The following is a 15,523-nucleotide window of genomic DNA, read 5'->3' as shown; positions in this document are numbered from 1 at the left end:
CTTATCTTGATATCAGAAATCTACCTGTGTACAGTGTATTTACTTGATCACATTCATACCAGAATGAATATATTAAAACATTTGAACAGAAAACACATTAATAATTAATACATTTAATGAATAGCAAAAGACAATAAAAGGCATAATATACTGTGAATAAATATAATATTGGAGAATGTTGTTTTTATAAATCTCACAACTTAACAGAAAAAAGGTACTACTGAATTTTACTACAAAAACCAAAATTTAAAAATATAAACTGCAAGTCATAAAACTATTGACAAAATATATATTTCTCTAGGTCTGAAACAGCATCACAACGCCTTTTTAGTTATTTAAACTGATTAAAGGTTTACTGCAAGGTCTAACAGTGTTAAAATAAGGAGAGATAATATGCTATGTATCTCATTAATCAAAAGCTGGACTGGCTAACCTGGATGTAATCAAGATTTCACCCTCTAGAAAGCATGTGATGTGAGTGAGCTTCAGCTGAAATTGGATTGTTTCCTTTTTACACACAGAACACATACTTGTTTTAGCAATTTGTCATCTGTCCATAAATCATTTGTCACCTGGCAGAGTTGAAAAGGGCACATTTGGCTGCATGAACATTATTAATAGAAAAAGCTCAACCCTTGTACCTCAATATTGTAAAAGCACTTTAAAACTGGAGGAAGGGAGTATGCTGGGTATCTTAAAATAACTTAAAAAAACATTACTAGCAGGGATAAAATAATTTAATTTGATCCCAGAATTCTAGAGTTGCAGAGCTGCAAATTACCAGATCCCCCGAAAACTGCTCGTCTTTATATATGTAAAATATGTAACAGACAATCATGATTTCTGCTAAAATAATGTTTTCAGTTCTTGTAATTTTATTCAGTTCTTGTAATGAAATAATAGTACAGTAAAACCTATAGAGGAACAAGTAATAGGTTTATTCCATGCTGAAAAAAAGAAGAAAGAGAACACAATGTTTCGGCCGTGGAGCCTTCTTCAGGTGTGAGCCTCACACCTGAAGAAGGCTCCATGGCCGAAACGTTGTGTTCTCTTTCTTCTTTTTTTCAGCATGGAATAAACCTATTACTTGTTCCTTTGCAGCCTACGCATGCTGACGCAGCTACCCACCTGTACTACTACAGTAAAACCTATAGTCTATTAATAGCAAGTAAATGACAATCATGAGTAAATTAAGTCTCTAACACCTTTCAAACTAAGCCTGCTCACAAATAGTGTCACTAGTAGACAGACTCGTGTAAGAACGTAAGAAAAGTTACAAACGCGAGGGGCCATTCAATCCATCTAACCAATTTGGTAGTAGTTAACTGATCCAAGAGTCTCTTCCAAATGTTTCCTGAAAGAAGCCAGGATAACAGCTTCATAAACATGGCTGGGTATCCTATTCCATAATCCCACAACCCTAAGGGTGAAGAACTGCCTCCTGTACTTCCATGTAGTTTCCACTTGTGTCCTCTGGTTCGTGTTTCACTGTTCATTCTGAAAAAGTCCTCTGGGCTGACACTGTAAATGCCCTTGAGGATTCTAAAAAAACTTGTATTAAGCCCCCTTGCAATCTTCTCTGATCAAGACTGAAAAGGCTCAGTTCCCTCAGCCTGCTGTGTATAATATTTCCTTAAGCCCTGGAATGTATCTGGTTGCTCTTCTCTGGACTAATTTCAGAAAAGCAATATATTTTCTATGATGTAGTGACCATAAATTAAACAATATTATAAAAGAGACTTGACTAGTGCATTATACCATTTTAACAATGTTCCTTGGTTTCAATTACATACTTTTAACTATTTATCCTAACAATTTATTTGGTTTTAATTGCTTCCCCACTTTATCTAGAAAGTGTTAACATAAAAACCTAAATATTTTTCATAAGTAACCTCTTCTGACTTGGTGTTGCCAATTTCATTCAGAATGCTTTTGCTACTTGCATGCAAAACCCTGTACTTATCTACATTAAACGATCTGCCAGGTGTTTTACTAGTCTTAAAATTTATCAAAATCGTTTTACATTTCATTTGCTGCTTCTACGGTGTTTGCCAGTACTTCACATTTCAGCAATAATGCACAGCTTAATCAGAACTCAATAAACCTCAACAACAGGTCTAGGGATTTTTTTGTTCTTTCTGTCCTGTTTTTTAGTCTATAGTGAAAGTTCACACATTTAGCTAAAAACTGAAGACTAGAATTATAAGTAGTTTCAAACTACAATATTGTTGTATGACTGGCAAAATTAAAATAGGGCAAAATCAAGTTGGCCTTCTTTTTTCTTGCTCACTATTCCAATGTCAGGCTGCTCTGTGAGTGTGGCTGCATTAAGGACAGGAATACGCATTGTCTGTTGGATCCTGGCCCTTGTCCTTCCAAAAACATTTGACCTTATCTGTCACGGGCCGAAATGATAAGCCCACCAGCTGTTTTTTTTTTATTCAGGGTCACAATGCATTCTCTTCCTTTTTAAGGCCACTGCCCCCCACCATCAAACAGCAGGGCTTAAGCAGTTGCTAGAACAGTATAGAGCTCACACAAGTATATTTAGCCCTGATCTCATTTATTCCTATCTCTGTGTGTGTACGCCTCATGTGTCCTGTCTGCTGCAGCCTGTCAACATTCCTCAACATGTTGACAACGCTATTAGTTAGAGCTGAAACTAAAAGGCACAAGAACACACACAGACAGACACTTAGACAAAGCTTTACCCCAGACCACATCAAGAAAGGCTTGGTTTTCTTCATAAATGAAAGTCTAGCAATATCTTATTATTTATGTAACTAAGTACGCAATGACTTTAATATGAAAAACATTGACATCAAAATTAATTTTCTGATTTACAGAACAAAAACAAACAGGCAGTTTTTTTTACTTGTTTAAAGTAACAGAAAATGGTGTGCAAGTTATTTTTCCTAAGTAACCAGTAAACCGCCCCTTCCGCAATCTTCCAATGGCCTTTTAACTTCAATCTTTTAAAATTCTTTTTCATATTTATCTTAGACATTTATTAGAACTTGTACAGTTTCTTTCAAATATATTTGAGAGACTTTTCTATTATTTGGAATTTAGAAATCTTTGAAGACAAATATAGGCATTGAGAGGCCATATCATTCCAGATCCTGCCTAAACTCATAATTGAATCATGTATTATTAAAGCAAAAGAAAGAATCTTTCTCTAGCTCATGACCAGTATATCTAAAGGACTTTATGTTCTTATGTGAACATTTCTGGTTATTAGAAAAATGACACTGACACTCCTACAAACAATTAGAGAAAACAGACATTTTTATTTTTTCAATTTTGCACATTAAATAAAGTTAAGACAGTATTTTTTTCTTTTCTAGTTATATATGATGCAAATGGTATAGGTATAGCACTCATTCATTGAAGAAACATACAGTGATGTCAAATAAAGAATTTGTTTTTTACTTCTTCTTCACTAATAGTCCAGATTTCATATTCTGTTACAGAGATACAGTGATAATTGCTGATAAAACTAAGGGAAAAATTAAAAGACAGGAAAACAGATTGAAAAATAATTTTCTAGAATTTATGCACAGAAGAAAACAGTCTGCTTTAGTTCTCTAAAGTGTCTTGAAAATCAATAGAGAATGTATAAACCATTTGCACACCACGCAATTCCTAATATCAGGTTGAAAAGCAATCATACTATTTATCCGATCTGCACAATAGATCTTAAATATATTTTTCATCATCTGCAATAAAACACAGACCAAATCTAATTATGGTCGTTTAAAATGTAAGCGCGGTGGACTTTAAATTATTCAGAATGATCTTATTATGAAGATAAATGAGCAAGTACTGGTAATAGGCAAATTAATTATTTCATGGATTTTAATAACACACAGTCCTAATTCCATCTCAGGATGCCTTTGGTTTTCATTATCATGGAAGACAAAAGACTGGGATATGAGAACAAAGCCCAGCTAACACATTTAATGAGAATAACCACTTTTAGAAACAGGTCCTGCATATAAAGCCAACAGCAGCCATTACAGGGAAATTAAAGTATTTTTCTATGTTTTTATTGGGTTGATGTGTGATAGCAATGGCACCACTGCCTCCAGGGGTCTGAACACCCATTACCTTTTTTTTGTAATTAGGGCTTTAGGCATTAAAACAATCCCACCCTGATATACTGTACAAGACATCTAATATTTGAAAACTGCATTAAAGATCTTTAAAGGTCTGTATGAATAGTTAGTTGCTTTCAGTTTTAAATAATTACAACAGAGTGACTGGAATGGACTGATTGCGTCACAACATTATATCATAGCAATGCTGCTTCAGCATTCAGCATTGGTATAATTAAGGATCATTAAGCTTCTTCGGCACAGGAATTATCCACAGTTCCTAGCTTCTGCTTCATACTATTTTTTAGTTTTTTTAATGTAAATGTACTATTGTAAAATACCGTATATCATCATCATAGGCAGCAGCTCTCATGTATCTGCCAAAATACCTCTTAGAACAAGCATGACTATCATGCATTTCCCATATCTAACCAAGGTCACTTCACTCTTATGCTGATTACATAGGGAAATGAAAAAAAATTAATCACAGCCAGCTGCTTTGTCTACTGCAACCAATTTCTAAGTTAATATCGTTTGCATTTCATTACAAATTCATTCTCTGTTGATTTATCATGCCAGTTCTGCAGCTTCATTCAATTAAAACAATGTCACAACACTTGGAGAGGAAATCATTTCAAACAGCCTGAGCTAAGGCCAAAGGAAAGAAATCACAACATTCATTAACCCCTGAGCTCAAGCACAGACCTTCACCACAGCATGGCAAATCAGAGCCTGACAAGGGGCATGTTCATTTGGAATTCAAGGTGGCAAGGCTTTCACATTTGTCAGTCAACCAGAAAATCTTTTCTTTCACTTATTACAAATCTTATTATTGCAATTATATATATAATTAAAGATAACATTATTACCGAAAGTACCATCTGCTTTTTTAGTTGTTCTTCTATCATGCTTTGGAGAGGAGCTTTGAGGATTGTTTTCTGCATTATTTTAGTGATAGTCTCTTTATTTCCTTTTTTATAAAGGGCAGGAATTAAACATTGCTGGAAATTATGCTTCTTAAATAAATCCCACCTTTGTTAGCGAGAACAAAACATGCTTATACAGTATGTGGATCGGTATTGTGAATTAATTGTTTGCTCCTCGTGAGTCTGGTGCAGTGCAAGAAGGCACCACGAAGGTATTATTTTATACTTGCGCAAGGTCATGTCAACCCTGACATGCGGACACCATGCCATGCAAGTCTCAGTTACTGTGGCAAACTGTGCCAGCTTTCTTTCCTGCAGATCATCCTGCCGACCACATGGACAGGGACTGAGACTGCAACACATATTTCACCTCCATTCAACTTTTAAAATATTTTTACCTTCAGAAAATCAAATCAAAGCAAAGTTTATAGTGTGAACTATCACTGCAGTTCTTCAGTATTCAGTAAACAGTTTTCCCTGTAATTGCCGATATGAAACACCTCTCTTTTGAAATATACCCTTATTTGCAAAAATTGTTATACCTATGCTTAATTCATGTTTGTACCTAAAAGACTATTTTATGAAATACAATCAACCCAATTAGACAAGAACTTAAACAGACTCATGAGTGTGCCTGACCATATAATAACAATACCGAACTAGTCTATTACATATACAGCAGCACTTAAATGCATCCAATTTAATATTTTAAAATGTAGATGTGGAGACTTGTTCATATGTAGGAAAACATATGAAAACCCTTCATAAGACCATATACAGTAACGTGGTTCAGCTGGCTCCAGTCACAAAACTCTGTTCAAGCAGAATATAAGGCTTTTCTCAAGCATTTATTTTTAAACCTTTTCTAGATTGTTAATGGTTTTGTTTTATAGTTACTTCACAGCTTCTCTCAAAATCTTCAGATATCTTTACATCTTAAAACCAGAGCACTGCCTAAGGCTGATATAAAATGCATCCAAAATATACAGTATAAGCAGTCATGATTACTAGCTAATGGACAACAAGTAATTAACAAGTACTTAATCTGAAACAAAACTAATATGAACAGCTGTAATCAGTCATTACTCTCTTTATTAAACCTATGCAAATTGAAAACTTGAATATTTTTTTAAATACCTTAAATAAAAGTGACAAATGAAATTTTAAATCATGCCAAATTTTAAACATAAAGGAGTTTTGCTTAATGGGCGCTTAAAGTTGTACAGTTAATCTACTACGTCAAACTACAATAAACTAGCATATTGTAAATGGATATTAACTAATTTATGCATAAAGAAATCCTTTCTATTAGGCAATATTGTACTAATTTTTTCCTTTACTGTTATTCCCCTCCAGACAAGAGGCTCATTAAACTGGAACAGGGGTAACAGGCTACCAAAGGGCACACAGAGTGTACAAGCAGATAGAACAAATTAATTCCATTTATGCAGTGTTCTGCCCTAGAAATGCATAAAACACAAGACAGTTTATTGAGAAACCTCCGACGCCAAAAGTAATCCCTGAGTTCATCACCAAGTTAGATTAATTAGCACTTTTTAAGCAAACAGTCCAGAATACAAGCAAAAGCTGTTTATCGCTCATGGCCTTTCCAACCCCGATCCTACTTCTCCTTCCCCAAATCCTCGAGAGGCAACAGAGCTTTGGATGAGATAATTGCGGAGCTCTTAGAATTTACTGAAAGAGCCGCAAAAGAGCTTTAAGAGCCCATAGTTTAGCATTAATCAGTACTAACAGGCCTCTTGCAATTATCAAATTGACTAGCTAATCAGGATCCTGAAGGAAGCTATTGGCAATACATTCTCTGAATTTCGTTCAGTATTGTGATTTAAATCCCTCCCCCACACACCAAATAAAGCAACAACAACAAAAAATAATAATATAATATTCTGTCATCTGGAAATACTTTGTTACTAAATGTAACATGTTCACACTGCAGCATTGAAGAAAACAATGTTTTTTCCTGGACTTGAAAATACTCCCTGATCTAGTAATTCTGATGCCTTATTTTATAAAGGTCTTGAGAAAATGAGGTTCAGACTCTGAGAAGGTTTAAAATGCCTGAGGAAGCCGTTCATTAAGAAGAACCTCCCAGGAATTGTACAGCATTTAAATCCCCTCTTTACTGTGAAATATGTCATGCTCAGATGATGGGACAAAAGAGTTGCATTCACAACTAAGAGTGAAGAAGTCAAGTGAAATAGAACTGGAGTCTTGTGACATACTGTAAATGGACATTTAATCCTCCTCAACCTTTTCGGAGACAGTAAAGCAACCTTCCCAATTCTAAAAGAAATTACAGACTATAAAAATTGTCATCTGCCATGAAGGCCATGTAATAACACAGCACAGTAGAGCCTTAAAGGGTATATAAAAAGTAATTTAATGTTGCTAATAAATACTGTACTTCTTAAATCCTAACTATTATATAATCCAGAAAACATTTTTGGTTGCTTGCAGAAATATGTTCCAAGTCCGTACTGCGGTTTGAAAACCTTCTGAAATACAAAAATGTATTTTACACTAACAGATTCAGCTATCCTCACATCATTCCCTTAAATATTTCTAGATTTCTCTTAAGCCTTTGTTTTTGTCACAGGTGGATAAATGCATGGGCTGGATGCGATTGAGTATTCATAGAAAAATAAAACATTCAACTGTTACTGGAGAAAACCCCAAAATGATTAAACATTACAATTACAACAAAACCCCTGGGGTAAAACGCACAACATCTGGGCTTAAAAACACATCCCTTACAGAACTGGACAAGCCTCTGTTTGTAGCTTAATGCTTTTGACAGCAAGTGAAGTTCAGTGGAATTGGCCTGTCAATTAGTTCATTTTGGCACTCATATCTTCAGATTTTATCTTATTAGGTCAAAGATCCTGGTACGTTACAAAATACAAAACACAAATATATTGGGAACAGAGCAAAATGTGTTCCATACTTGAAGGAATTCAATCTGGGCTCTATTCCTTGTGTTGCTTTTGACATTTGTAATATTCGCATGATCTGACAAGGAGGCACAGACTCTATGCCAATGACCTCCATCCCTCTCAGCTACCATTTGTCACTGCCATGCCACAGGCTGGGGTTAGTGAAGGTTTGCATCCGACTCTTATCAGTGCTTCGTATAACTGGGGTTTCCGCATTGCTGCTAATGCACATACTGTAGCAGCCGCCCTGCAGCAAGCTCACCTGCAAGTCCTCGAACAATGCTCTGTATAGCACACTCTATCCATGAGTGCTGAGTGCTAACTGCTCATGATGAATGCACTTCACAATGCAAAAGGAAATCATTTTTGGATGAATAATTCTTACTCCCCTCCCCATTCAGCTTGATATTTTGTTTCCAAGTACAGCTCATTGGACAAACTGAGGGAGGTGTTCTCTGCACGGTCCTATTTATGAGCTTCTGAATTCTTTGCATCTATTTCTGGATTAATTTCTGCCTTTACTTTTTATGCAGATTTAAGCTGAACTCTCACATTCATTAAAGAACAATGGCTGGCTATGCTGTATAATATCTTCTAGTCTTTTTTAATATTATATACTGTAGAAGATTTATACTCGCCTACAATATAAAGAGGATGTTGTGCACAATTGTTACTTATATTCTGCATTCAGCTTTCTATGTATTACTGCTGCAATACAATAAAAGAGTAAATAATGTACTGTTCTCAGTGTTATTGCAGATACATAGTGTGAAAGGCAAATGTTCTCATGCACTTGAAAAGTCAGAAGTGTACTCTGTACAACTCCAAGTGTACTCAGTACATGATCAATGTGAAAGAGAAACAATCTGAGGACATTTCCCCTGGAAGGTGCTGAGTATACTTGGCAAGTACACTGTACTCAGTACATTTACAAGTGCACCCAATGCGAAAAAGCCCTCAGTGTAACCTGTTATTTTTACTTCTTGCTACGCTGTTTTTTTCTGCTGAAGAAATGCTTGTGATGATGATTAATTTGAAAAGGAGCCCCAGGGAGGGGAATGAGACTCATGGCTATGCATGTCAAGTGAAAATTTAGAATATTAAAGGGAAATAACATCTTTCAAAACTAAAATAGTTACTAGTTTTCCTTGCTGTACACACAATGTTTCAGTTACAAAACAATTACTGGGCTCTGAGTGGCTTCAACCAGTGAAAGCACTCACTCTGACCAGGTGGAAAGCAACAGCTCAGATGTTGATGGTTTGAGTCTGGATGGCCTCATGAGTTGACAGTAGATGAAAATGCCCAAGCAGAAGTCCACAACTACCTGGACACCATCAATGTTGGGTGACCATGACAATTCCAGGATTTGTTCCAGTTCGCCATGCAACAGCAACTCCCGAGACCTGTCCAGAGCTTACAAACCTGTCATTGTGTCAGGGACAGAGGCAACACTCCTCCAATTAAAAGCAACTCTCCTATAAGGCGCCACGGAGCTCACAACATACCGCCAGTATTAATGATATCCAGAATCCAAACTTATTCAAGTGCTACTCACAACTGCAACTGGATTTTAAGCAGATATGTCTAGCTGCCTGATACCGTGTACAATAACAGTGGTAGCTAAAATTGTCATCTAATGAATGAATCCATCTTCATTAAGTGCTGTCTGAAATGGAATTAAGCTCCAAACTCCTAATGAGTTTGCTTGCAAATGCACTGAAAAACTAGGATGAATCCACAGCTGACACACATGTTTCAGATAAAGTGGAGATCAATCCTAACAAAAGGGTTACCCGAGAGTTTTCACCTAATTTGTCTTAATATCAAACCAGATTGTATAACAAATACTGTACATCTGTACTAGATACAATTATATTTTCACTGGATATCACGAAAAATAAGAAAATTAAGTTATTCTAAAATTAAAAACAAACATACCCCCCGAGATATAATGGTATTCGGCAAATAAAAGAATTGTGAAGATAGTAAAGTGTTTAATTAACAAGAATATTTTACAGGAAATCTTATTAAAATCTGATGTGCTGTGGTAATAGTACTAGTGAGGCCTGTAAACACTACTTCATTCACAGTCTTACATTACACAGAACTACATCCCTGCGAAGAGTACAGAGATAAAGATAAGATGTATAAGAAATTATATATATAGAAACATAATGATAAAGATATGAATTTCCGCAAATACAACAATCTTGAAAGCCACTATTACACAGAATACTTCTCACAAGACAACACAATAACGCATCTAAGCATTTCTTAGATTCAAAGTACTTATTCCAACTATTTAAATATTACAGTAATTCCTGTTTAACAGAATAATGTGGGGAAAAGGGCATCTATTATTGTTGAATGTTCATTAAATCATTGTTTTTTCAGCACCAAAACACACTATTATATGAGAAACATAAATAACCAGAAAACACAGTATGGACAATCTACTGTATCTACAGTATATTATCTGTATCATAATATACGTTAACAACTACTGAACAATAAATATAGTCAGCGTCTATTGTTCATGTGCCATTTTACCATAAAAACAAGCTTTTTATATCATGTATTGTAAATATACTGAATAAACAGCATTAAAGCAAACACAACACTAACAACACCCATCATATGTAATTCGCCTACCCCTATAGCAATTGCTCTATACTTTGTCCATCATGGAGGGCAAAGTCCAGTGTTTCTGTTTTCACAGACAAAAATCTCCATTGCAGATTCTGTCCATTAAATCCGAAGCCTGTTGGGGGGGGGAAGTTCCGCTAAACCAAGGGTTGAGTGTAATCAAAAAACAACTGTCATCGAGGGTGCTTAGTATCCTAACTGCCATGCTGAAAAAAGGGACCAAAAGGAACTCTTTATCCTAGGGTAGGGAGCATAAAATAAAGTCTGAGTTTTTGACATTTTTTTAATTCAGAAAAAAAAACCTCCAAGATAATGACGGCAAGCAGAAATGAATATAAAGCTCATTCAAACCCCTGAGGAGATTGCAATATGCTCATGGTATAAAAAAACCGCTTGTACTATACAAAATGTTTAATGACTTCAGCTCCTCAAGTGAACCTTCTCCTTTTTGCATCACAAATGAGAAAGGGAGAAACTCTCCACCTTCAAGCCCGTCTCCTTCCCACAGCCCTGCAGCGACTGTCTCTCCAGTACTACTCAATACCGCCCTGCTGCTGCTTCTGGGGCACTGCATTTATCTAAAAATCGAAAAAACAACTTGCTACCTGTTCGTAATATAACCACGGATTAAGACCACATTCCCTCCTGGAGTAAGACATTTCCTTTAAGCTTGGAGTTTGTTTCCATATTCTTCTTTCAAGTCTCAAATTTGATTCAAATCAAATTTAAAAGTCTTACTGTTAGTGATGAATAACATACGCTTGGATCTGTAAAACACTTTTTTTACACATAGATAGGGAATCATTTTTTAAAATCAGTAACCAATACAATTTATGACTGTGTAAAAGCCGTAAACACCAATTAAAAGAGATCCACAATGCTGCAGCTGTTTAACGTATTTTAAAACTGACAACTGTCTTTCTGTTCTGCAGACATAAAGGGTCATTGGTGCAAAATATATGTTGTGTTGTGTATTCCATTTAATTTGTGTGGGTCTAAAAGATTTTTCCGTCTTACATGACGTTTATCTCACCCATTACATGAAGAAATCCTCCCTCGCCATGTCTTTGGAACCTCTTGCAAAGCACAAGTGGCTAATCCTAATCAATGTTTACGTCCTTGTGAAATGTCTTGATTAGTGCTGCTTTCAGAGGAGCAATAGCAATGGAATGAGTTAATTGGGATCAATCTGCTCTGAGCTCACTTTGCTCCCCTGGGTAAAAGGGCTTAAGTAAAGATGTGCCAGGGCTGATTATTAAAGAGATTAAAGAAGCAGGCAGACACTCCTAAAGACACTTCAACAATGACAAACGCATGTATCTATAATGCTGCCTATAAAAGGAAATCACTGAAAATGTGTATATCCATATATTTTGGGAAATGCTCTTCTCTAACATTAATCTTGCTATTTGGGTTGGCAAAGGGTTCTCCAAAGGAACACACTCAGAAGTATAAGGAAGCTCTCGATTCTGAATTATCATCCTTATTATTCTGTACTTCATGTCTTAATAGAACAACTGCCTTCATGAGCCGCTAACCTGAGGTGAACAATTTTTATGTAAATTAAAAAAGGGAGCCCATTTTGAACTGATAAAACAACTCTTCCTGAAGTCTCGCAATGAATACATTGCTCTTGCACTTACGCACACGCCTGTGGGGTCTAGGTGTATCCAAAGATCAAAGACCAACAGGCAGTTTGCAGAAACATTAGAAATAAATGAGCTCACAAAGGCCTCTTTTATCAAAAAGGGAATAAAGCAGTGTAGCAGCCATGGGAACGTTAAAGCAGTCTTTCTTCCTTTGTGGGACATGTGACAAATTGTGTTTACTTTGACGGCTAATTAAAGATGATGTAAGAATGGAACCGCTCCAAGCCACTTCTGATTTAGTGATGCACAGGTTCATGCAAAAGTTTAAGTTAAGCTACTTAAAAAAAACCTTAAAATTAAAAACTAACAAATTGAGGCTTCTGTAGCGATCAACCACCATCTTATTAGGAAATGGTTTTAAGAAAGAAGGTATTTTGCAAGGAAGATACTTACATCAGGATATTCTTTTACAGGCACATAAAGTTTTTCTTGCAATTGTACAATAGGCCCCACAGCATCAGGTAGTTCTGAGCTCTTCTTCTCTGTGCTGCCATTTAATGTGTCATTGTACATGTCCTTTCGTACTCTGCTGATTTCTGAAAAAGAAGAGAAAAAACCTCAATATTACTAACTTGCATAATATAAAATGTGATACGTTTCCTATCTGACAAAAAAATCAATAAAAGGAATCTGAGGATACTTATTTCTTGATTTATCATTATGAATATCAAAAACAATAAAATGTGATCCTACATTTAACATGTGTACGTAACCACATCCCAGACCAACATTATAAGTCACAGGTAGTGATTATGTCGAAGCCAAGCAAAAGGTTCCTTCACTTAATATTTGGCAATCCAATTAATTTGGTTGGAACTCAGCCAATTCCTCAAGCAACAAACTTACATGTCAAATATTTAAGGGATTTGGCACAATTTTACAAACTGCAGGGTTTCTTTGCAATGTTTATGGTATAAGCTCAGTTTGCATCCTGAGGACAAGACAATAACCTACTCTGTTGCCTTTATCTTGACGAAAACATTCTTCAAAAAACACAAATAACTCAGCTATAATCCTGAAATTACAATGCCTTCATTGTACTCCAAAAAGCCACCACTGACGTTCTGTTCCCCCCTGTGCAGGCAAACATACAATCAAAGACAGACACTTCCATTTATCGAAGCGAGATTAGTTTCTCTTGCTTAGCTGAATGCATTCCACAACATGCATTCCCCTTATTATCTCGTTCTCTCAAGCGTCCTGGTGCTGCCTTCAGCTAGAAGCATCCAGGACAAGCCAGGCAGAATGATGGATCAGCCGTCACCACTGGAAAACATAGGAATTCACCTTGCAGCCACCACACACAGCTGAGGAGGCTCCTTCCTCCACAGCTGAGCACCCTACTGCTCTCTGCTCTATGCACAGGATAGATGTTGGCAAGAGAAGTCTGTGCAGATAAATAATGGATTTCATTGTTATTTACATTAGGTATTCCTGCCTAACTAAATAAATTGTAATACATTATTTCACCTTATAACCTTAACAACTGGGGTACCTGAGAGGCATTCTAAGCTTAGCTGAATGATAGATGAAGCAGTTTGCTCAAGTGCTAGCAGCTTATTCTACTAGTTAGGCATCCAGCTGTGAGGTAAGTCAAGGGCACAAAGTCAATGAACAGGTGTTATATTTGCTTTTGTATGTCATGTCCAGACAAAGTGGCACTGGGGCACGAGATTTCTCCATTCAGATACAAGGCTACAAGTCATGATCGCCGACAGCAGTCTGACAAGATTCCCAGAGGGGCTTATTAGATAACATTCCTTCAAACTCATTGTATACAACTGAATGGCTTCCTAAATGGTATAACATGCATGGCCCATAAAAGGTTAAGTGCTCCCCATAAACTTCTCACAGGAATTCAGCACGTTTATTTATTTATATGAAAACTATAACCTCAACATAACCTTAATAGAAGAGATTTTGAACTTCTAGGCGTGTCAAAGATTTTCCACTAGCTGCACTAAAGCAGTTCCTAACAGAACAACATTAAAGTGTATGATAAAACCCATGCAATATTTACCAGCACCTATTTCACCTGACCTTCAACACACTGCATTTTTTATGCGACTCTCCACTGCCCATAGGTCACACCAGGAAACTGAAAAACTGGAGAGTAATAATAACTATAATTACATGTGATCTAATCTTTGATTTAACAGAAGAGTAATAACTTCCATTTCTTAAATCAACTGCATTCCTCCCCTGAGGAGGAACGAGACTGCTTTAATAAGGTGGGAATGATAATTAAAACCATCAACTTAGTTAATATTTCATAAAAGACTTTAAATATCCAAGTCCCCAGCTACACTGCACTGTATAATGCTATTACTTTAAAAAATGAATTCTCCACAGCAATTCACAGGGGCAAACACTGGAGAGGTAAATGGTTTAATTACAGTGAAGTTGAACTACAGGAGACACCCTGGCTCGCAGTCTACAGTTCAATAGGACGGACTAATTACTTCAGACATAAGATACTATATGAAATACTGTAAACGGTGTGAGTTTACAACATGTGTGAATAAAAACGGACTTGTACATGTGGGTTTTCATGAACAATAATATGATTAGTTCACAAGTCTCTTTTTATTAGATCATGATTTAAGATTCATTTAAATGAGCTACTGGGGGGAAAAAAATCCCATCTGGAAGATAACACACACACACCTCATTGAAACAGACACCTCAGTGGCGGAGTAATAGCTTACATTAAACTAGTTCAGAATTTAAGCACAAAACGCAATATAAACCGAGAATACGATCACATTTTTTCACATTTCCAAAACTGAGATTGGCAAACAAAACACCATGTGGTTAAATCTCACAGAAACGACGCCAAGGTCAGACCACACTGGTGAACCAGAAATATGTTTGATCTACAGTATATGCGAGAGGAGTGGCTGGGAGATGGAAGACAGTGAAAACAAGGTGAGTTTACAACTGATTACTAGACTGATCCTTTGCTCATCTGGGTACAAAAGCTACAGTATGTGTGTGTGCCGCATGTGGCAATAATCTCACGTCTAGCAATATTAAAGGACTTCACTCAATCACCTATTTAAAGACACAGAAGGATCGACCAATGTTTAAAACTCTCACCGTCTGGGCTAAATATACACCATAATTAAACCTCAAGTTTAATGGGAACCTTTAATTCCCATTAGGTTTACTGAAGTAGAAGCATTAAAGGGGCCTGCTCTGTGAAGTAGTGAATTAATAGCAAATGTTCAAGCTCCAATCTTGTAATT

The 15,523-nt window shown here is 36.2% G+C and overlaps 1 protein-coding gene across 5 annotated transcripts in view; it reads right to left on the bottom strand.

The window, feature by feature from the left end:
• The window catches only part of LOC148820173 (KH domain-containing RNA-binding protein QKI), a 127,582-nt gene that overhangs the window by 80,362 nt on the left and 31,697 nt on the right, over positions 1–15,523 (bottom strand). For all 5 annotated transcript variants that reach the window (XM_088933745.1, XM_088933743.1, XM_088933746.1 and 2 more), the window contains exon 2: positions 12,669–12,811. In XM_088933745.1, coding sequence (XP_088789871.1) covers positions 12,669–12,811 — 143 coding nt within the window. The remainder of the gene's footprint in view (positions 1–12,668; positions 12,812–15,523) is intronic.

Source organism: Atractosteus spatula, chromosome 15 (genome assembly GCF_055471065.1).
Source record: "Atractosteus spatula isolate fAtrSpa1 chromosome 15, fAtrSpa1.hap1, whole genome shotgun sequence".
NCBI lineage: Eukaryota > Metazoa > Chordata > Actinopteri > Semionotiformes > Lepisosteidae > Atractosteus > Atractosteus spatula.
This window is presented reverse-complemented; position numbering and strand designations above follow the sequence as displayed.